The sequence below is a fragment of the Rhinoraja longicauda genome, chromosome 25 (genome assembly GCF_053455715.1).
Source record: "Rhinoraja longicauda isolate Sanriku21f chromosome 25, sRhiLon1.1, whole genome shotgun sequence".
Taxonomy (NCBI): Eukaryota; Metazoa; Chordata; class Chondrichthyes; order Rajiformes; family Arhynchobatidae; genus Rhinoraja; species Rhinoraja longicauda.
This window is the reverse complement of record NC_135977.1, coordinates 1,518,375-1,540,002: the sequence shown is the minus strand read 5'-3', so window position 1 is coordinate 1,540,002 and position 21,628 is coordinate 1,518,375. Positions and strand designations below refer to the sequence as shown.

Sequence of the window (21,628 nt, the reverse complement as noted above, 5' to 3'; positions counted from 1 at the left end):
GACCCCCCACAGCAGTGGGCCCCTGGCACAGAGCCCCATCAACAGTGGGCCCCTGGCACAGAGCCCCGTCAACAGTGGGCCCCTGGCACACAGTCGTGACAGCAGTGGGAACCGGGCACAGAGCCCCGTCAACAGTGGGCCCCTGGCACAGACCCCCCACAGCAGTGGGCCCCTGGCACAGAGCCCCATCAACAGTGGGCCCCTGGCACAGAGCCCCATCAACAGTGGGCCCCTGGCACAGAGCCCCTAGTCCAGCACCCCCCCGGCACAGACCCCCCACAGCAGTGGGCCCCTGGCACAGCCCCATCAACAGTGGGCCCCTGGCACAGAGCCCCGTCAACAGTGGGAACCGGGCACAGAGCCCCATCAACAGTGGGCCCCTGGCACAGAGTCCCTAGTCCAGCACCCCCCCGGCACAGACCCCCCACAGCAGTGGGCCCCTGGCACAGAGCCCCATCAACAGTGGGCCCCTGGCACAGAGCCCCATCAACAGTGGGCCCCGGGCACAGAGCCCCATCAACAGTGGGCCCCTGGCACAGAGCCCCATCAACAGTGGGCCCCCAGACCAGCGGCCCACACAGCAGTGGCCCTGCCACCTGAGGGGGCAACACGAGGGAGGGGCAATACAGGGGAGGAACACAGTGGGGGGGGGGGCAACTAGGGTAACTGTGAGGGGGGCAACCAGAGGGGGTGCAACAAAGAGGGGTCTGAGACTGGGGATGTAACAGAGAAGGGGGCAAGAGGGGGGTGGAATCAGGAATCATGGGGTCTCTGTGAGGGGAGGGGGCAACATGAAAGGGAATAACAGTGTGAGGAGGGGGGGAGAGGGGAGGGGGGGCGATGTGGGGGATGGAGAGGGGGGAGGGATAGGCGATGTGGGGAGTGCGGAAGGGGGGGTGGAGAGGTGGGGGGGGCGATATTGGGGGTGGGAGGTGGGGAGGGGTGAAGAGGTGGGGGGGGTCACAAGGTGGAAGTGGTTGAGGGCGAGGTAGACTATTGTCACGGGGTGAGAGAGGTTGGCGTGACCTCCATCCACACAGCTCACATGACACCATCGTCAACTCAACGTTGGCCGCTCACGTGTTCTGTGCTTGCAAACCCGCGTGTGAATCAAACACGCCACACGCCACACGCCACCACCCGGCAGAAACGTGAACGTTATTCCCAAAATAGAAACGTGTAAATTAAACCAGTCGTAGTTGGACAAGTGTCACCCTGTAAACGTGTACCTGGAGCAGGTGTAAACGTGTACCTGGAGCAGGTGTAAACGTGTACCTGGAGCAGGTGTAACAAGCTGAGCGAAGCGTGGATTAGAGAGCACAGAGGAGAGCTCACAGCTTTGACGCACACCGGTCACAATCAGAGAGTCATGGGACATGCCCTTCGGCCCATCTCACTCCTGCTGGCCCAACACGCACCATCCACACAAGGCCCACCTGACCGCGCTTGGCCCCCGACCCCTCCAAACATGTCCCATCACGGGTGTCAGGGGTTACGGGGAGAAGGAGGGAGAATGGGGTTAGGAGGGAGAGATAGATCAGCCGTGATTGAATGGCAGAGTAGACTCGATGGGCCGAATGGCCTAATTCTACTCCTATTCCTAATGACCTATCTATCACCTTGTCTAAATGTCTTTTAAAAGTTGTGATGGTCCCTGTCTCGACTACCTCCTCCGGCAGCTCGTTCCGTTCACCCACCACCCTCTGTGTGGAACAAACTACCCCTCCGGCTCTTATTAAAACTGACCCCTCCCACAAACCAGTTCCACAGACAGAGTCAAATGTCCGCAATGGGGTAGAGGAGAATCGGACAGTGCCCTAGCTTATGGAAGGGCCGTTCAGTACAGCACAGGAACAGGCCCTTCGGCCCACAATGTCCGTGCTGACCATGATGCCAAGTTAAAGCGATCCCCTCTGTCCGCACGTGATCCATATCCCTCCACTCCCTGCATCTCCACGTGCCTGTCCAAACATCTCTGTACCACACACTGTCTTCCCAGTCTGAAGAAGGGTCTCCACCTGAAACGTCACCTATCCATGTTCTCCACAGATGCTGCCTGACCCGCTGAGTTACTCCAGCACTTTGTGTCTATCTTGGGTGTAAAGCAGCACCTGCAGTTCCTTCCTCCACCCACGCTGCTTTTCAGCGGTTCGTTCCAGTCTCTGAGCTGTGGGGAGGCAGGGAGATGCAGTTCACTTTTGCAGCATCATTTAATTTTCAGTAAACACTTTGTTTATGGTGTTTTAGTGGGCTGCAAATAGACATGTTCATCAATTCACTTGGCGGAGATGATCGCTGTGCAGATTGTGATACCAATGGCAAAGCAAGATTGCTGTAAATATTAATGCCGCATCTTAACGCCAAAGTTAGAAGAGTTTTCCTGCAACGTTTCAGTGTTCTGCCAATGGTTATCAGAACAAACATGTGTGAATGTTTCCCGTTCCAGGGATTTATGGGCAGATGTAAGGACAGGACTCTAGCAGAATAACTCCGCTCCCCACGCTGGTATCACACAGGAATCGGCTCCAAGGGTTGGCTTTTACCAAGTGCTGCTGGCATGACTGTGTCTCTGCTGCTGCACAAAGACTCCCGAGATTCATTCAGTGCACAATGAGGCCATTCAGCCCATCGCTTACCACTAGGGTCGCCAACTGTCCCGTACCAGCCGGGACATCCCGTATTTTGGGCTAAATTTGTTTGTCCCGTACGGGACTGCATTAGGCCCGGGGACGCTGTAGGCCCGGACACTGTAGGCCCGGACACTGTAGGCCCGGGGGGGCGCTGTTGGCTCGGACACTGTAGGCCCGGACACTGTAGGCCCGGGGGGGCGCTGTTGGCTCGGACACTGTAGGCCCAGACACTGTAGGCTTGTACACTGTAGGCCCGGGGGGGCGCTGTTGGCTCGGACACTGTAGGCCCGGACACTGTAGGCCCGGACACTGTAGGCCCGGACACTGTAGGCCCGGGGGGGCGCTGTTGGCTCGGACAGTTTTTTTTTAGTTTTTTTTTAATCAAAAATATTTATTCAAATATTAAAATAATATATACAATACAATAAAACCAAAACAGAACCCACCACCAGAGTATTATACAAACATTATACCTATTGAAACTATTATACAATTATATTACAATCCCCATCCAGGATACTTCCAATCCCCCGCGGTGCCCAGCGGTCCCGGAAATCCTCCAGGGTGCCCGTGGACAGCGCGTAGTCCCTCTCCAACACCACCCTGGCACGGACGTAACCCCGGAAAAGGAGCAGGCAGCTGGCTCGGGCAGAGCCCTCTTCCGCCTGGCGCCGTGAGTCGCGGATGGCCAGCTTGGCCTGGCCCAGGAGCAACCCAACCAGGACATCTTCGGCCCTACCCTCTCCCCTACGCACAGGGTGTCCAAAGATGAGGATGGTGGGTGAAAAATGCAGCCAAAAAGCAAGGAGCAGCCCCTTTAGATATTGGAACAGGGGCTGCAACCTCACACACTGCATGTACACGTGGTACACAGACTCTTCCAACCCGCAAAAGTGGCAGGCGGCTGGTGAGTCTGTGAACCGCGCGAGGAACAGGTTGCAGGGGACTCCTCGGTGCAATACCTTCCACCCCAGGTCCCCGATGGAGAGGGGCAGAATCCCTGCGTAGAGGGACCCCCACCACGGGCCCCCCTCGTGACCGGAAGGCAACACCGACCGCCACTTAGTGTCCGGACGGTGGACCAGGGCGAGGAAGTGCAGGGTGTGGAGGAGGAGCCCGTACAGGACACGCCTCCCTGCGTCTCGGAGGGAGATGAAGGGTGTCGAGGAAATGCGACTCATGTTGTGTGGGACCGGCTCCCGGGAAGGATTACGGCGCCTGGGTCCGACGAGTACTTCCGGCTGAGCGGGGGTTTGCTCAGCCGCAGGTGCTCCATGGCTCGGACACTGTAGGCCCCAGTGCTGCAGTAGGCCCGGACAGTGTAGGCCCGGACAGTGTAGGCCCGGGGGCCGCTGTAAGCCCGGACACTGTTGACCCGGACACTGTAGGCCCCGGTGCTGCAGTAGGCCCGGACACTGTAGGCCCAGGGGCCACTGTAGGCCCGGATAGTGTAGGCTAACGGAGTGTGTTCGGGGAGCGGGGTCGAGTGTGTTTGCCAAATGGAGGTTGCGTAGCAACCCGCCTCCCGGCCCGGGCGGCGGACGTTGATGGAGTGGGGGCACGTGGCCGCTGGCTGGGTGAGGTCACGTGGGGCGCGGGGCGGTGACCTTGTCCCGTGTTTGGGAGTGAGGAAGTTGGCAACCTTACTTCCCACCTCCCAGCCCTGAATACAATCCTCCGCAGGTCCTTGCTCCTCCAGTGGTAACATTCCAGCCCAGGACCAGGCCCTTCGGCCCACAATCTCCACTGCCTGCTCGTGATCCATAGCCCTCCACTCCCTGCACATGCGGTTAATTTAGTTTAGCGATACAGGGTGGAAACAGGCCCTTCGGCCCACCGAGTCCGTGCCGACCAGCGATCCCTGCACATTAACACTATCCTACACACACTAGGGACAATTTTTACATTTGCCCAGCCAATTAACCTACAAACCTGCACGTCTTTGGAGTGTGGGAGGAAACCGAAGATCTCGGAGAAAACCCACCCAGGTCACAGGGAGAACGTACAAACTCCGTACAGACGGCGCCCGCAGTCAGGATGGAACCCGAGTCTCCGGCGCTGCATTCGCTGTAAGGCGGCAACTCTACCGCTGCGCCACCGTGACCATCTCCAGGAGTTGTGATCGTGGGGTTGGGGGGTGGGGGGGGGGTGAGCTGAGAGATCTACGTGCGTTACCCAGTGCCACTTGGTTAGAGTGAGCAGTCCGTGGGTTTGGTCATTCAAACGGGACATTATCTGTCATAACTCCTTCTGTCAGCTGTTAATAAAATATTGCTGTGATCATGATCAATCTTCCCTGCTTGAATAATTGAGCAAATCAGCACAGATGGAGAGTGCATGTCGATTTATAAACATTGAGAATTACTTTTAGGACATTCTTTTAGGAAGGAGATGAGGAGGAATGTCTTTAGTCAGAGGGTGGTGAATCTGTGGGATTCTTTGCCACAGACGGCTGTGGAGGCCACAAGTCAGTGGGTATATTTAAGACAGAGATAGATAGATTGTTGATCAGTGCGGGTGTCAGGGGTTATGGGGAGAAGGCAGGAGAATGGGGTTAGGAGGGAGAGATAGATCAGCCATGATTGGATGGCGGAGTAGACTCGATGGGCCAAATGGCCTAATTCTGCTCCTATTCCTTATGACCTTTTTGAGCCACAGCGACCAGCACGTACCCTATTCCACACACGAGCTGCAAACACACAGAAGGCAATTAACCAACAAACCTGCACGTCTTCAGAGTGTGGGAGGAAACGAGATCCTGGAGCAAACCCACGCGGTCACGGGAAGAACGTACAAACTGTACCCGTAGTCGGGATTGAACCCGGGTCTCTGGCGCTGTGAGGCAGCAACTCTACCCCCTGCGCCACCGTGCCACCTCATGTAAAGAATTTGCATTTGTATAGCGTTTACCACATCCCTTGCGATAGAGCTGCTGCCTCACAGCGCCAGAGACCTGGGTTTGATCCCGACCTCGGGCACTGTGTGTGGTGTTTGCATGTTCTGCCGGAGACCGCGTGGGTTTCTCCGGTTTCCTCCCACAGACGTGCAGGTTTGTAGATTAATCGGCTTCGGTAAATTGCCCCCCAGTGTGCAGGGAGTGGATGGGAAAGTGGGATAACAGGGAACCAGTGTGGATGGGGGATCACTGGTCAGTATGGACTCGGTGGGCCGAAGGGCCTGTTCCCACGCTGGTTCTCCAAACTAAACTAAACTAAACTAAATTTGGTCTCTCAAGTCAATGGTGCCTTCATAAGCCGAGTGGATCAGAGCGTCTATGTTTGAAAGGCGGTTTTAATGCCACATTGGCGAATCTGCAGAAATCCCAAACTTTCACGCATTAAAAATAGACCAAGGAGTGTTACAAACGCTGGTGTAAACATCCACCACTGTGTGAGTGTGGTCACACAACGCAGCAGAACAACCCATACCAATCTGCAACGCTGGGGCGATATCACAGAGTGCTGGAGTAACTCAGCGGGTCAGGCAGCATCTGTGGAGAACATGGATAGGTGACGTTTCGGGTCGAGACCCTTCTTCAGACTGATGTCAGGGGAGGGGCCGGGACAAAGGAAGGATATAGGTGGAGACAGGAAGACAAGTGGGAGAACTGGGAAGGGGGAGGGGAAGAGAGGGACAGAGGAACTATCTGAAGTTAGAGAAGTCAATGTTCATACCGCTGGGGTGTGAGTTGCCCAAGCGAAATATGAGGTGCTGTTCCTCCACTTAGCGCTGGGACTCACTCTGACAATGGAGGAGGCCCAGGACAGAGAGGTCAGTGTGGGAGTGGGAGGGGGAGTTGAAGCGCTGAGCCACCGGGAGATCAGGTTGGTTTAGGCGGTAGGTGAGGGCAGAGCAGGGACATCTCCACGTGCCTGTCTAAAGGCCTCTTCAACACCACTATGGTATCTGCCTCCACCCCCACCCCTGGCAGCACGTTCCAGGCCCCCACCCCCCTGGCAGGGCAGCTGGTTCAGGAAGCAAGACTCAGGGAGAAATCTAACACTCTCCTTCAGTACGACATCTTGTGTGATCACCTGAGGAGAGGATGGTAACTTTTCTGTAACTTCAGCTATTCCTTGTGTCCCCTCTCTCTCCCTCCCCCACCCTAGTTCTCCGACCGGTCTCACTGCCCTCATGATTTATTTTACTGATTGTACGCCTCTCGTTACCTTCCCCTCAGCTAACAATGACCCGTTCTACATTTCCTTGAACATCGTCTACATTGATCTGTTGTTTTCACACCTTACCCTTCCTTATCTCTAGACCCCCTCTCCCCTGGCTCCCATTCTGAGGAAGGGTCTCGACTCAAAACTTCACCCATTCCTTCTCTCCACAGATGCTGCCTGACCCGCTGAGATACTCCAGCACTCTGTGAAACGTCACCTATCCATGTTCTCCACAGATGCTGCCTGACCCGCTGAGTTACTCCAGCACTCTGTGAAACGTCACCTATCCATGTTCTCCACAGATGCTGCCTGACCCGCTGAGTTACTCCAGCACTCTGTGTCTGTGTGCGATGCTCTCTGAGTGATGGAGATGTTTCATTACCGGGACTAATAACCTGCACATTTTCCTGTCAGCCTTGCCTGATAGTTTGAAGTTTTATTTTTGCATATTTTGCATATTTTCTGTGTCTGAGTAATGAACCCCTGATGTCACAGAGAGGACGATAGCCAGAGTTCAGACAGACTATTAACCAACATCTTATTGACTGTTTCTTCTCCCAGTACAATCTCTGCTGTGCATGTGCAGAGGTACAGAGTGATTTACTACAGTGCATGTATCTGTGTGACCAAGCCCCATCCTACAACTAACTCTCCCTGCCTGCCTGCCTGCCTTCTGTAGTGAGAGTCATACAGCGTGGAAACAGGCTCTTCGGCCCAACTTGCCCATGCCAACCAACACTGGTCCCACCTCCCTGTGTTTGACCCAAGCCTAGGGTCGCCAACTGTCCCGTATTAGCCGGGACATCCCGTATTTTGGGCTGAATCAGTTTGTCCCGTACGGGACCGCCCTTGTCCCGTGTTAGTAGGGTTTCCAACTTCCTCGCTCCCAAATACGGGACAAAGGTGACATCACCGCCCCACGCCCCACGTGACCTCACCCAGCCAGCGGCCACAGTCTACGCAACCCGCCTCCCGGCCCGGGCGGCCGCCATTGGTGGAGCGGGAGCACGTGGCCACTGGCTGGGTGAGGTCACGTGGGGCGCGGGGCGGTGACGTCACCTTGTCTCATATTTGGGAGTGAGGAAGTTGGCAACCCCCTGCCCATATCCCTCCAAAACATGGAATTCCTTGGCTGTGGAGGCCAAGTCATTGGATACTCTTAAACCAGAGAATTCTTGATTAGTACGGGTGTCAAAGACTATGGGGAGAAGCAGGAGAATGGGGTTGAGAGGTAAAGATAGATCACGGTAGCGCAGTGGGTAGTGCCGATGCCTCACAGCGCCAGAGACCCGGGTTCCATCCTGTCCACGGGCGCTGTCTGTACGGAGTTTGTACGTTTTCCCTGCGACCACGTGGGTTTTCTCCGGGCGCTCCGGTTTCCTCCCACACTCCAAAGACGTGCAGGTTTGTAGGTTAATTGGCTTCGGAAAAAATGGCAAATTATCCCTAGTGTGTGTAGGATAGTGTTAGTGTGCGGGGATCGCTGGTCGGTGCGGACTCAGTGGGCCGAAGGGCCTGTTTCCGCCCTGTATCTCTAAACTAAACTAAATTAAATTAAACTGGGGAGAGACAATAGACAATAGGTGCAGGAGGAGGCCATTCGGCCCTTCGAGCCAGCACTGCCATTCAATGTGATCATGGCTGATCATTCTCAATCAGTACCCCGTTTCTGCCTTCTCCCCATACCCCTTGACTCCGCTATCCTTAAGAGCTCTATCTAGCTCTCTCTTGAATGCATTCAGAGAATTGGCCTCCACTGCCTTCTGAGGCAGAGAATTCCACAGATTTACAACTCTCTGGTGGAAAAGCTTTTCCTCATCTTCGTTCTAAATGGCCTACCCCTTATTCTTAAACTGTGGCCCCTGGTTCTGGACTCCCCCAACATTGGGAACATGTTTCCTGCCTCTAACGTGTCCAGCCCCTTAATAATCTTATATGTTTCAATAAGATCCCCTCTCATCCTTCTCAATTCCAGTGTATACAAGTCTAGTCACTCCAGTCGTTCAACAAATGACAGTCAATGTTGGTTAATTGTCTGCACTGTGGTTTAAGATGTGACATAAATCTCGGTGTTCAGAGATGTGCTCTCTTTAATTATTCCAGTAATTAATCACCGAATGTGACTTCTTCCTACTAATTAATCACTAATTATTTTAAGTACACACACCTAATGATTATTCATACCTCAAAGTAATACATTCACCATTTATTGCTTTGAAGAAATGCCATTTCATGTCTCGTTGGCTGTAATAGTTTGTTCCCCAGAGTCACGGAGATAGTGAGCACGGAAACAGGCCCTTCAGCCCATCTAGTCTCTGCTGACCCTCCACACAAATCCTACATTTACTCTCCCCGCATTCCCTTCAACCCCCCCCCCCCCCCCAGATTCTATTGCCCACCTCACCGTGATACGGGAAAGACGTTGTCAAGCTGGAAAGGGTTCTGAGAAGATTGACGAGGATGTTGCCAGGACTAGAGGGTGTGAGCTACAGGGAGAGGTTGAGCAGGCTGGGTCTCTATTCCTTGGAGCGCAGGAGGATGAGGGGAGATTTTATAGAGGTGTATAAGATCACGAGAGGAATAGATCGGGTAGACGCACAGAGTCTCTTGCCCAGAGTCTCTTGGTCTTGCCTAGGGGAATCGAAGACCAGAGGACATAGGTTCAAGGTGAAGGGGAGAAGATTTAATAGGAATCTGAGGGGCACATTTTTCACACAGAGGGTGGTGGGTGTAAGAACAAGCTGCCAGAGGAGGTAGTTGAGGCTGGGACTATCCCAACGTTTAAGGAACAGTTAGACAGGTACATGGATAGGACAGGTTTGGAGGGATATGGACCAAACGCAGGCAAGTGGGACTAGTGTACATGGGACATTGTTGGCCGGTGTGGGCGAGTTAGGCTGAAGGTCACGGGGAGAACGTGCAAACTCCACACAGACAGCGGCTGAGGTCAGGCTGTGAGGCAGTGGCTCTGACAGACGTGTCACTGTGCCGACCCTCATTATTAACGGCAAAAGCAGGATTAAAGCAGCTCCACTTCTTGTATAAAAGCATCTTTAGTTTTTAGAGAGTGGAAACAGGCCCTTCGGCCCACCGAGTCCGTGCCGACCAGCGACCCCCCCCCCCCCCCCCCCACCGTGCTAACACTATCCCACACACACTAGAGGCCTTTTACAATTTACACTGCCCGGGACAGTGTAGGCTAACGGAGCGTGTTCGCCTAGCGACCCATCTCCCGGCCCGTGCGGCCGCCGTTGGTGGAGCGGGAGCACGTGGCCGCTGGCTGGATGAGGTCACGCGGGGCGTGGAGCGTGGGGCGTGGGGCGGTGATGTCACCCTTTGTCCCGTATTTGGGAGTGAGGAAGTTGGCAACCCTAGTTAGCAGCCAGCTGAGAACAGTGCATTAACTGATTGTTTTAATTGCCAAGATGCCTTGGCATTGTTCTGAACAGAGACCATAACTTATCACTGGGGTCAGCTGTTCAGTCTTAATGGGTTGTGGACATTTCTTAATGTTAAATGTCTCTTGATTTTCCTCAGCATGTTCCGTGAGACTTCCCTCTCCATCCTCAGTATTGATGAACTCATTCCCCATTCAAAGCCCTGCACGTCACCCCAACCCTAGTGGTAGAGCTGCAGTCACGGAGTTATCAGATCATAACATCGGACATAGCTGCAGTATTAGGCCATTCGGCCCATCGAGTCTGCTCTGCCATTCAATCTTTGGTTGATCTATCTCTCCCTCAACCTCATTCATTTAGTTGAGTTTCGTTTAGAGATGCAGAGATATGGCAGATAGATTCTTGATTTGTACGGGTGACAAAAGTTTTGGGGAGAAGGCAGGAGAATGGTTGGCACGGTGGCGCAGCGGGTCGAGCTGCTGCCTCACAGCGCCGGAGACCCGGGTTCCATCCCGACTACGGGCGCTGTCTGTACGGAGTTTGTACGTTCTCCCCGTGACTGGCGTGGGTTTTCTCCGGGCGCTCCGGTTTCCTCCCACGCTCCAAAGGCGTGCGGGTTTGTAGGTTAATTGGTTTGGTAAAAATTGTAAATTGTCCCTAGTGTGCGTGTAAAACAGTGTTAGTGTGTGGGGATCGCTGGTCGGCACGGACTCGGTGGGCCGAAGGGCCTGTTTCCGCACTGTATCTCTAAACTAAACTAACAAAACAGAAAAATCACATTCTTATTGCCGCGGCATTAAGGTCTGTAAACGTGGAGCTCGTTGGGGAATACATGAAAATAACCAGCAAAAAAGTACAAACATGGAAAAGGAATATCTCAAATGAAAACTGAAGCATTCACATTAGATTAATGGTCCGGATGAAATGGAATAACTCAACAATAAAGAGGATTTTTTGTTATTATGGAGCAGTACTTTATATTAGTTATTTGATGGAACGGCAATTCACACACACACAGATAAAGTTATTTTCTTTGTTGCTGAAAGGATGTTAAGTGATAACTCTGGCAGGGTGCGCCATTAAACCGTTACGCTCCCTCATAAAACAAACTGCAAGGTTTATTAACTCTACTTTATAATGAGAATCGTTCATAATAAGGGCAGTTTGATCACCAGAATACTTTGTACAACTCTAACATAATGTCTCAGATTCTGTACAGAGCTCCTTACAGAACTTACAAAGACCCGGGTTCCATCCTGACTACGGGTGCTGTCTGTACGGAGTTTGCACGATCTCCCTGTGACCTGCGTGGGTTTTCTCCGAGATCTTCGGTTTCCTCCCACACTCCAAAGACGTGTGGGTTTGTAGGTTAATTGGCTTGGTGTAAATGTAAATTGTCCCCAGTGTGTGTGTGTAGGATAGTGTTAGTGTGCGGGGATCGCTGGTCAGCACGGACTCGGTGGGCCGAAGGGCCTGTTTCCGCGCTGTATCACTAAAACTAACTGATGAAGGCCAAGGTGCCAGAATCCTCCTGCACCACCCACCCGACAGTGACGAATATTGCAGGGAACTCTGGACTTGCTCTCCGAGTCTCCTCTGCTCCACAATGCATGGAATTGGCACGCAATGTATGGAAGGAAAGGTGTGGGATGATCGTAACACTTGTCAATATTATTAATTAGTTTGGTTTGGAGAAACAGGCCCTTTGGCCAGTGCCGACCAGCGATCCCCGCACACTAACACTATCCTACACACACTGGGGACAATTTACAATCTTTACCAAAGCTAAATTAAACTACAAAACCCGTCTCTAAACTAAACTAAAAGTAAAAGTTAGATAGAGCTCTAGGGGCGAGTGGAATCAAGGGATATGGGGAGAAGGCAGGCATGGGTCTTTTAAAAGATTTTTTTAGAGATACAGCGCAGAAACAGGCCCTTCGGCCCACCGGGTCCGCGCCGCCCAGCGATCCCCGCACACTAACACTATCCTACACACACTAGGGACAATTTTTACATTTACCCAGTCAATTAACCTACAAACCTGTACGTCTTTGGAGTGTGGGAGGAAACCGAAAATCTCAGAGAAAACCCACGCAGGTCACGGGGAGAACGTACAAACTCCGTACAGACGGCGCCCGTAGTCGGGATAGAACCTGAGTCTCCGGCGCTGCATTTGCTGTAAGGCAGCAACTCTACCGCTGCGCCACCGTACCGTGCCGCCCTGATTGCTGATTGTGGACGATCAGCCATGATCACAATGAATGGCGGTGCTTACAGGCTCGAAGGGCCAAATGGCCTCCTCCTGCACCTACTTTCTATGTTTCTATGTTTCTATTAAACACCGACCATTTCTCTCCCATCAGGGTCACCTTCACATTAAGATATTTGAGCTCACAATCCGATGTAAAAACTGTTCTTGCAAATCATTAAACTGCGTGTCCTGGAACCAGCTAATGTGATCCAAAATCCTCTCGGATCAATTAATCTCAATTCCGTTTGACTGCATGCACAAATAACTCAGTATTTAAAGCACAATTAAATCACAGTGCAGTGTCTCTGTACAAGGGGAACACGGACTTTATAGGATGGTCACCTCCAACAGGACCCCACTACTGGTCATATCTTCCCATCCCCTCCCCTCTCTGCGTTCCACAGAGACCGTTCCCTCCGTAACTCCCTGGTCCACTCGTCCCTTCCTACCCAAACCACCCCCTCCCCGGGCACTTTCCCCTGCAACCGCAGGAGATGCAACACCTGTCCCTTTACCTCCCCCCTCAACTCCATCCAAGGACCCAAACAGTCCTTCCAGGTGAGACAGAGGTTCACCTGCACCTCCTCCAACCTCATCTATTGTATCCGCTGCTCTAGATGTCAACTTCTTTACATCGGCAAAAAACCAAGCGCAGGCTCGGCAATCGTTTCGCTCAACACCTTCGCTCAGTCCGCCTTAACCAACCTGATCTCCTGGTGGCTGAGCACTTCAACTCCCACTCCCAGTCTGACCTTTCTGTCACGGGCCTCCTCCAGTGCCATAGTGAGGCCCACCGGAAATTGGAGGAACAGCACCTCATATTTCGCCTGGGCAGCTTACAGCCCAGCGGTATGAACATCGACTTCTCCAACTTTAGATAGTTCCTCTGTCCCTCCATTCCCCCCTCCCCTTCCCAATTCTCCCTCTATCTTCCTGTCTCCACCTATATCCTTCCTTTGTCCCGCCCCCCTGACATCAGTCTGAAGAAGGGTCTCGACCCGAAATGTCACCCATTCCCTCTCTCCTGAGATGCTGCCTGACCTGCTGAGTTACTCCAGCATTTTGTGAATAAATACCTTCGATTTGCACCAGCATCTGCAATTATTTTCTTACACTTATAGGATGGTTATGTTATTGATCTGCCCCATGCACCCTGTATCAACAGGAACAACAAAACTCAAACATGCTGCAGCCTTACTGACTCATTAACGCAACACAACAATAAATATATTATGTGCAGGAAAGAACTGCAGGTGCTGGTTTAAATCGAAGGTAGACACAAAATGCTGGAGTAACTCAGCGGGTCAGGCAGCATCTCGGAGAGAGGGAATGGGTGACGTTTTGGGTCGAGACCCTTCTTCAGACTGAACTATATATATTATAATGGACAGAGTGGATGGGGAGAGGATGTTTCCACTAGTGGGAGATGTTGTACTTCGTGGCCCGGTACCTGTTGTACCTTTAGTGACTCTGGACGGACCACAAGTACACGTGTATAAAAGGTTACATTGCTGGAGCTCAACTCCAGGCTGTTTATTCCGTGGTCATCTGGATCCAGAGTGACCGCCTAATCACACCAATCACTTATATACACAGGCATACAAAGTAGTCCTTGGATACACAAAGTAGTCCTTGGATACACAAAGTAGTCCCAGCAATATCACAACATCCCCCTTGTCTTATGTATTACAACAGGAGAGTCTAGGAACGGAGGGCACAGCCTCAGAATTAAAGGACGTTCCTGTAGAAAGGAGAAGAGGAGGAGTTTCTTTCATCAGAGGGTGGTGAATCTGTGGGATTCTTTGCCACAGACGGCTGTGGAGGCCAAGTCAGCGGATATTTTTAAGGCAGAGGTAGAGAGATTGTTGATCAGTGCGGGTGTCAGGGGTTATGGGGAGAAGGCAGGAGAATGGGGTTAGGGGAGAGAGATAGATCAGCCACGATTGAATGGCAGAGTGGACTATCCGAGTTCTTTACCTTCAGCCTGAGTAATATGCGTACACTGGGTGAGTACAACAGGTTTATTCCACAGTGGGGTTCTTCCTGTGAGGATCTCCAGAGACAACGCTAATGTCTGAAAAGATCTCAACTGGGGAGAGGGAAAGAACAACTTTTCCACGATTGTTTACTTTTTATACAGAAAGGAAAACGGGGTGTAACAGATAAAATCAAGGACCAATTACAATTCTAATACAATTCCCATGGTTACAGAGAAAACAGAACCATTAATACAGGTCACATGCTTTCAGGGAAATGCATCAATTTACCTAGAGTGGATTCGAAACTTTTCCTACTTTCACACGCACCCATATAAGGAGTTGTTATTGAGAAAGAAACTTTTAATCTACTATATACGAGCAATCTCGCGACTGAACGACCTTGCAGTTCTAACTGTTTTAATACACAAGCTAACACGATCAGACAAGGGAGTAATTTAAGAATAAAGAACCCCTATACTCCTCTGTCTACTCCCTACTCCCTAGAGGGACAAACACATTCCATTCCCAATGGTAACATTTCTGCCGCAAGCATCCATCTTACTGCTTTCTACTGAAATAAGCATCCATTTTATATTAGCCAAGGCAACAGCAAAAGAAACCACCTTCAACCATCTACAACAATATATCAATATCTCTAATTAACTATATCAGCTAATAGACAATAGACAATAGACAATAGGTGCAGGAGGAGGCCATTCGGCCCTTCGAGCCAGCACCGCCATTCAATGTGATCATGGGTGATCATTCTCAATCAGTACCCCGTTCCTGCCTTCTCCCCATACCCCCTGACTCCGCTGTCCTTAAGAGCTCTATCTAGCTCTCTCTTGAATGCATTCAGAGAATTGGCCTCCACTACCTTCTGAGGCAGAGAATTCCACAGATTCACAACTCTCTGACTGAAAGAGTTTTTCCTCATCTCAGTTCTAATAGTCTAGATTCTCAGAGTAGAAGTGATGGGCTGAATGGCCTAATTCTGCTCCTATCACTTTTGATCTTATGAACTGATGCGCTACAATGCTGAGAACTATATTCTGCACTCTGTATCTTCCCCTTTGCTCCACCTGTTGGACTTGAGTCTGACCTGATTGTATTTGTGTACAACATTATCTGATCTGTTTGGACAGCGTGCAGGACAAAGCTTTTCACTGTACCTTGGTGCAGGTGACAGTAATAAACTGTAAACCTAAACCTAAGACGTCGGATGCAAGGCCCAGACCAGCCTCTGTTTGAGGCTGTTGGTAATAAACTAAACATTTAAAGACAATAAAACAAGGAAATAAAAGCCAGTTTGTAAATAATGAGTGGGTGGACAAGTTTCTGACACAATATGTAATCCTGGGGTTCACATATAACTTTGGCATCTGCAAAACCTCGCTAAAAAAGAACATTTTGTAGCGACCATAGAGAATGGTCCGGGTCGTCGAACCCTCAGATTGGCCAGCAAGGTCACGTGTGAGCGCGACCGTAGGGATTGATCCAGAGAGCGACATCGCTGATTGGTCAGCGTTGTCATGTGCGCTTTTGGCGCCCGAAATAGTTAGTTCGGCGAAGTCTTCGAAGAAGACAGTAAGTTTTTGATGGTTGTCCTTTACCTTGTTGTTTAACTTTGTATTCGAATATTGCGGCTACAATAAACTTCTTCTACAACCAACAAGTTTTCGGACTCGCCATATTGGTGACCCCGACGTGATCTGGACGATCACCGACTATGCAGGGACACGACGCCTCGTTGTTCATTGCCGCGCCTGGCACACCGGAGTTAAGCGCGGTAAGCGTTCACCTTCCGTTGTTTTGGACACATTCACCGCAATCTTGGTTTGTCCACACCGAAGCCCAATTTCATATAAAGAACATATCGGCCGACTCGACGAAGTATTACTACCTCGTCAGCGCTCTATCACCGGAGACGACCACACGCGTGATGCGGTTCATCGTTAATCCGCCTGCGGAAAGCAAGTACGAGGCAATGAAGAAATTGTTACTGCGAACCTTCGGGTTTAATAGGCATGATTGCGCTGAAAGACTTCTGCACCTACCGGACCTCTGAGATCGACGGCCGTCCGTTCTCATGGCCGAGATGATGATGCTAGCCGGTGAGCATACGGATTGCCTCATGTTCGAACAGGCATTCCGAGAGAAGCTTCCCGAGGATGTCCGACTGCTGCTCACGGATTGTTCTTTTAAGGACCCCGAAGCATTTGCAGCGAAAGCGGACGCGCTCATAGCGGCTAAAAACAAGGCAAGCGGTTCGATCAACAAGGTCTCGACATCAGTGACCACGCCACAGCGACATCAAGATGGCGCCGCGTCTCCCGCCAGTTCTCCGAAAGCCCGCCAAAAAGATCCGCACAAGCGCGGCTGGTGCTATTATCACCTACGATGGGGTAGAGAATCCCGCAACTGCCGCTCACCTTGTACCTTCGCGGGAAATGCCTCGGCCGATCGTACATAGGGGCAGTTGCGATTGGCCAGAACCGACGCCTCTACGTCCACGATCGATTCACGGACACAGAATTTTTGGTGGACACGGGAGCCATCGTCAGTATAGTGCCGCCGACCGACCTCGAAACCAGAACGGGTAAGACAGATCCCACCCTCATCGCGGTTAATGGCAGCCCCATTCGCACTTTCGGTATACGGAAGATGTCCCTTGTGTTAGGCCTCCGCACGTACGAATGGCCATTCATCATAGCAGACGTCAGACAAGCGATCCTAGGCGCAGATTTTCTCTGGGCTTTTTCACTGGTCCCTGATGTCCGCGGTAACGACCTCCGACCCTCCGCCAGCGAGGAGCCCGTCGCTCCGACAATCGCCTCCCCGCCCAGCCCTACTGTCCAGGCCGTCGTCGCGGCCCCTGACTCGTATGCTGAGATCCTGGCGGAGTTTCCAGAGCTGCTCATCCAACGTTTTGACACGCCTTCGGCCAAGCACGGCGTGGTCCATCACATCCGCACCGAGGGCCCTCCCGTTTTCGCTCGGGCCAGGAGACTACCGCCAGACAAACTGGTGGTGGCACGGGCGGAATTTAGGAAGATGGAGGAAATAGGCATTGTCCGTCAGTCCGACAGCCCGTGGGCCTCGCCGTTGCATATGGTCTCCAAGGCATCTGGGGGGTGGAGACCATGTGGCGATTATCGGCGTCTCAATGCTGTCACCACGGCTGATCGCTACCCCATACCGCACCTACAGGACTTTTCGTCTGGGCTGGAAGACCAGTAGAGTTGATATGGTCCCCGGCCGCAGAGTCGGCTTTTACAGCAGCTAAGGCAGCATTAGCAGACGCCACCATGTTGGTCCACCCGAGCCCCTCCGCCCCCACGGCCCTGACGGTTGACGCCTCTGACGTGGCGGTGGGCGGGGTCTTGGAGCAGCAGGTCGGTGGCCGTTGGCAGCCCTTGGCGTTTTTCATCCGGCAACTAAATTCGGCCGAGCTGAAGTATAGCGCATTTGACCGAGAGCTTCTGGCCCTCTATTTAGCTGTTCGTCATTTCAGGTACTTCCTTGAGGGCCGCCCATTTGTGGCCTTTACGGACCACAAACCATTAACATTTGCATTTTTCAAATTGTCTGACCCATGGTCGGCCCGCCAGCAGCGGCACCTGACTGCTATCTCCGAATTCACCACCGATGTCCGTCATGTCGCGGGTAAGCTTAATGCCGTTGCTGACGCCCTGTCTAGACCTGCTTTTTCCCCTATTTCGGCGGTGGACTGCGAAGTGGATCCCCAGGAGCTTGCGGAGGCACAGCTTCTAGCGGATACCGCCTCGGCATACCAGTCCACCACTTCGGGATTGAAGTTGGCCCAGGTAGCTTGTGGGTCGGAAGGCACAAAAGTCTGGTGCGATGTTTCTCTTCCCCGTCCCAGGCCGGTAGTACCGCCCACCCTTCAGCGCCGGGTTTTTGATGCCATTCACGGGCTGGCGCACCCGTCCATCCGCTCCACCTCTGCTTTAGTAGCAGCTCGGTTTGTCTGGCATGGCCTACGGAAACTGGTAGCGGGTTGGGCGCGTTCCTGCGTTCCCTGTCAGACCGCTAAAGTCCAGCGCCATGTCCAGCCCCCCGTACAGGAGTTCGAGGTCCCAGCAGTTCGTTTTTTCCACATCTACGTGGATTTGGTCGGGCCTTTACCTTCCTCCCGGGGCTACACCCACCTCCTCACGGTGGTGGATCGGTTCACCCGGTGGCCAGAGGCTTTCCCATTGTCTGATATTTCGTCAGCGTCTTGTGCCAGGACTTTGGCCCTCCATTGGGTAGCACGTTTCGGGGTCCCGGCAGTTATTACCACTGACAGGGGGCCGCAGTTCACTTCGTCCCTCTGGGCCGCGCTCGCAGAACTGTACGGTTCCAAGTTACAACCCACTACTGCATATCACCCCCAGGCAAATGGACTCGTAGAAAGGTTCCACCGTCAACTTAAAGCGTCCCTCAGTGCAAGGCTTGAAGGCCCGGACTGGGTAGACCAACTCCCCTGGGTTCTTCTGGGCATCCGGACTGCTCCTAAGCAAGATCTCGGTGCGTCGTCCGCGGAGCTAGTATATGGCTCGACACTTCGAGTACCCGGGGATTTGTTTCCGGACCCCTCAGACCAGCTGCCTCCAGTCCCATCAGTCTTAGCATCTCTACGGGCACGGGTGGGTTCCCTGGCTCCAGTTCCGACTTCACGTCATGGGTGTCCCATGGTACATGAACCGCCTTCCCTGAAGGACTGTGAGTTTGTGTTTCTGCGAAAAGATTCCCATCGTGCCCCGTTGCAGAGGGTCTATCAAGGGCCGTTCCGGGTTTTGCGTAAGGGAACGGCTACCTTCACCTTAGACATGTGCGGCAAGAGTGAGCTCGTCTCGGTGTCCCGGCTCAAACCTGCACACTTGGATCCGGATCAACCAGTCCTGGTCGGCCAAACCCCTAGGAGAGGCCGACCTCCGTCAGTTCCGCTCAGTCCAGGACCCCCCGTTCCGGCAGTTCCTCCAAGTCCGGAACCCCCGGCTCCTGTGGTTCAGGCTGCCCCTCTCCTTACTCGTTATGGTCGCGAAATCCGGCTCCCTGCTAGGTTCCGTACCTCGGGTTCTGGGGGGGGTCATGTAGCGACCATAGAGAATGGTCCGGGTCGTCGAACCCTCAGATTGGCCAGCAAGGTCACGTGTGAGCGCGACCGTAGGGATTGGTCCAGAGAGCGACATCGCTGATTGGCCAGCGTTGTCATGTGCGCTTTTGGCGCCCGAAATAGTTAGTTCGGCGAAGTCTTCGAAGAAGACAGTAAGTTTTTGATGGTTGTCCTTTACCTTGTTGTTTAACTTTGTATTCGAATATTGCGGCTGCAATAAACTTCTTCTACAACCAACAAGTTTTCGGACTCGCCATAATTTCCCATTAGTCTCTAAAGGTTTAAAATATATTGAAGCAGAACATTTAAATCTCCATGTGCAGATGGTGTTAACAGTTTCTCATTATAATCACTGTAAGCAGATTCTCAACATCTCAAAAATATTAATCTCAGCGGGGCAGAGAGGGGGAGAGGGAAAGGGAGAGGGAGAGGGAGAGGGAGAGGGAGAGGGAGAGGGAGAGGGAGAGGGAGAGGGAGAGGGAGAGGGAGAGGGAGAGGGAGAGGGAGAGGGGAAGAGATGGAGAGATGGAGACAATAGACAGTAGGTGCAGGAGGAGGCCATTCGGCCCTTCGAGCCAGCACCACCATTCAATGTGATCATGGCTGATCATTCTCAATCAGTACCCTGTTCCTGCCTTCTCCCCATACCCCCTGACTCCGCTATCCTTAAGAGCTCTATCCAGCTCTCTCTTGAAAGCATTCAGAGAATTGGCCTCCACTGCCTTCTGAGACAGAGAATTCCACAGATTCACAACTCTCTGACTGAAAAAGGTTTTTCCTCATCTCCGTTCTAAATGGCCTACCCCTTATTCTTAAACTGTGGCCCCTGGTTCTAGACTTCTCCAACATTGGGAACATGTTTCCTGCCTCTAACGTGTCCAACCCCTTAATAATCTTATATGTTTCAATAAGATCCCCTCTCATCTTCTAAATTCTAGTATATACAAGCCTAGTCGCTCCAGTCTTTCAACATATGACAGTCCCGCCATTCCGGGAATTAACCTAGTAAACCTACGCTGCACGCCCTCATTAGCAAGAATATCCTTCCTCAAATTTGGAGACCAAAACTGCACACAGTACTCCAGGTGCAGTCTCACTAGGGCCCCGTACAACTGCAGAAGGACCTCTTTGCTCCTATACTCAACTCCTCTTGTTATGAAGGCCAACATTCCATTGGCTTTCTTCACTGCCTGCTGTACCTGCATGCTTCCTTTCAGTGACTGATGCACTAGGACACCCAGATCTCGTTGTACGTCCCCTTTTCCTAACTTGACACTATTCAGATAATAATCTGCCTTCCTATTCTTACCACCAAAGTGGATAACCTCACACTTATCCACATTAAACTGCATCTGCCAAGCATCCGCCCACTCACACAACCTGTCCAAGTCACCCTGCAACCTCATAGCACCTTCCTTACAGTTCACACTGCCACCCAGCTTTGTGTCATCTGCAAATTTGCTAATGGTACTTTTAATCCCTTCATCCAAGTCATTAATGTATGTTGTAAATAGCTGCAGTCCCAGCACTGAGCCTTGCGGTACCCCACTAGTCACTGCCTGCCATTCTGAAAGGGACCCATTTATCCCCACTCTTTGCTTTCTGTCTGCCAACCAATTTTCTATCCATGTCAGTACCCTACCCCCAATACCATGTGCTCTAATTTTGCCCACTAATCTCCTATGTGGGACCTTGTCGAAGGCTTTCTGAAAGTCAAGGTACACTACATCCCCTGTCCACTTTCCTAGTTACATCCTCAAAAAATTCCAGTAGATTAGTCAAGCATGATACCCCCTTCATAAATCCATGCTGACTCGGAACGATCCCGTTACTGCTATCCAAATGCTCAGCAATTTTCTCTTTTATAATTGACTCCAGCATCTTCCCCACCACTGATGTCAGACTAACTGGTCTATAATTTCCCATTTTCTCTCTCCCTCCTTTCTTAAAAAGTGGGATAACATTAGCTACCCTCCAATCCACAGGAACTGATCCTGAATCTATAGAACATTGGAAAATGATCACCAATGCGTCCACAATTTCTAGAGCCACCTCCTTAAGTACCCTGGGATGCAGACCATC

The 21,628-nt window shown here is 52.1% G+C and overlaps 1 protein-coding gene across 1 annotated transcript in view; it reads right to left on the bottom strand.

Annotated features, from left to right (window-relative positions):
• Nucleotides 1-306: 306 nt before the first annotated feature.
• The window catches only part of noc4l (nucleolar complex associated 4 homolog), a 51,280-nt gene continuing 29,958 nt past the window's right edge, over nucleotides 307-21,628 (bottom strand). The window contains exons 13-15 of the mRNA XM_078421833.1: nucleotides 1,230-1,294; nucleotides 422-596; nucleotides 307-320 (exon numbers count right to left, since the gene is read on the bottom strand). Of these exons, the coding sequence (XP_078277959.1) occupies nucleotides 307-320; nucleotides 422-596; nucleotides 1,230-1,294 (254 nt within the window). The remainder of the gene's footprint in view (nucleotides 321-421; nucleotides 597-1,229; nucleotides 1,295-21,628) is intronic.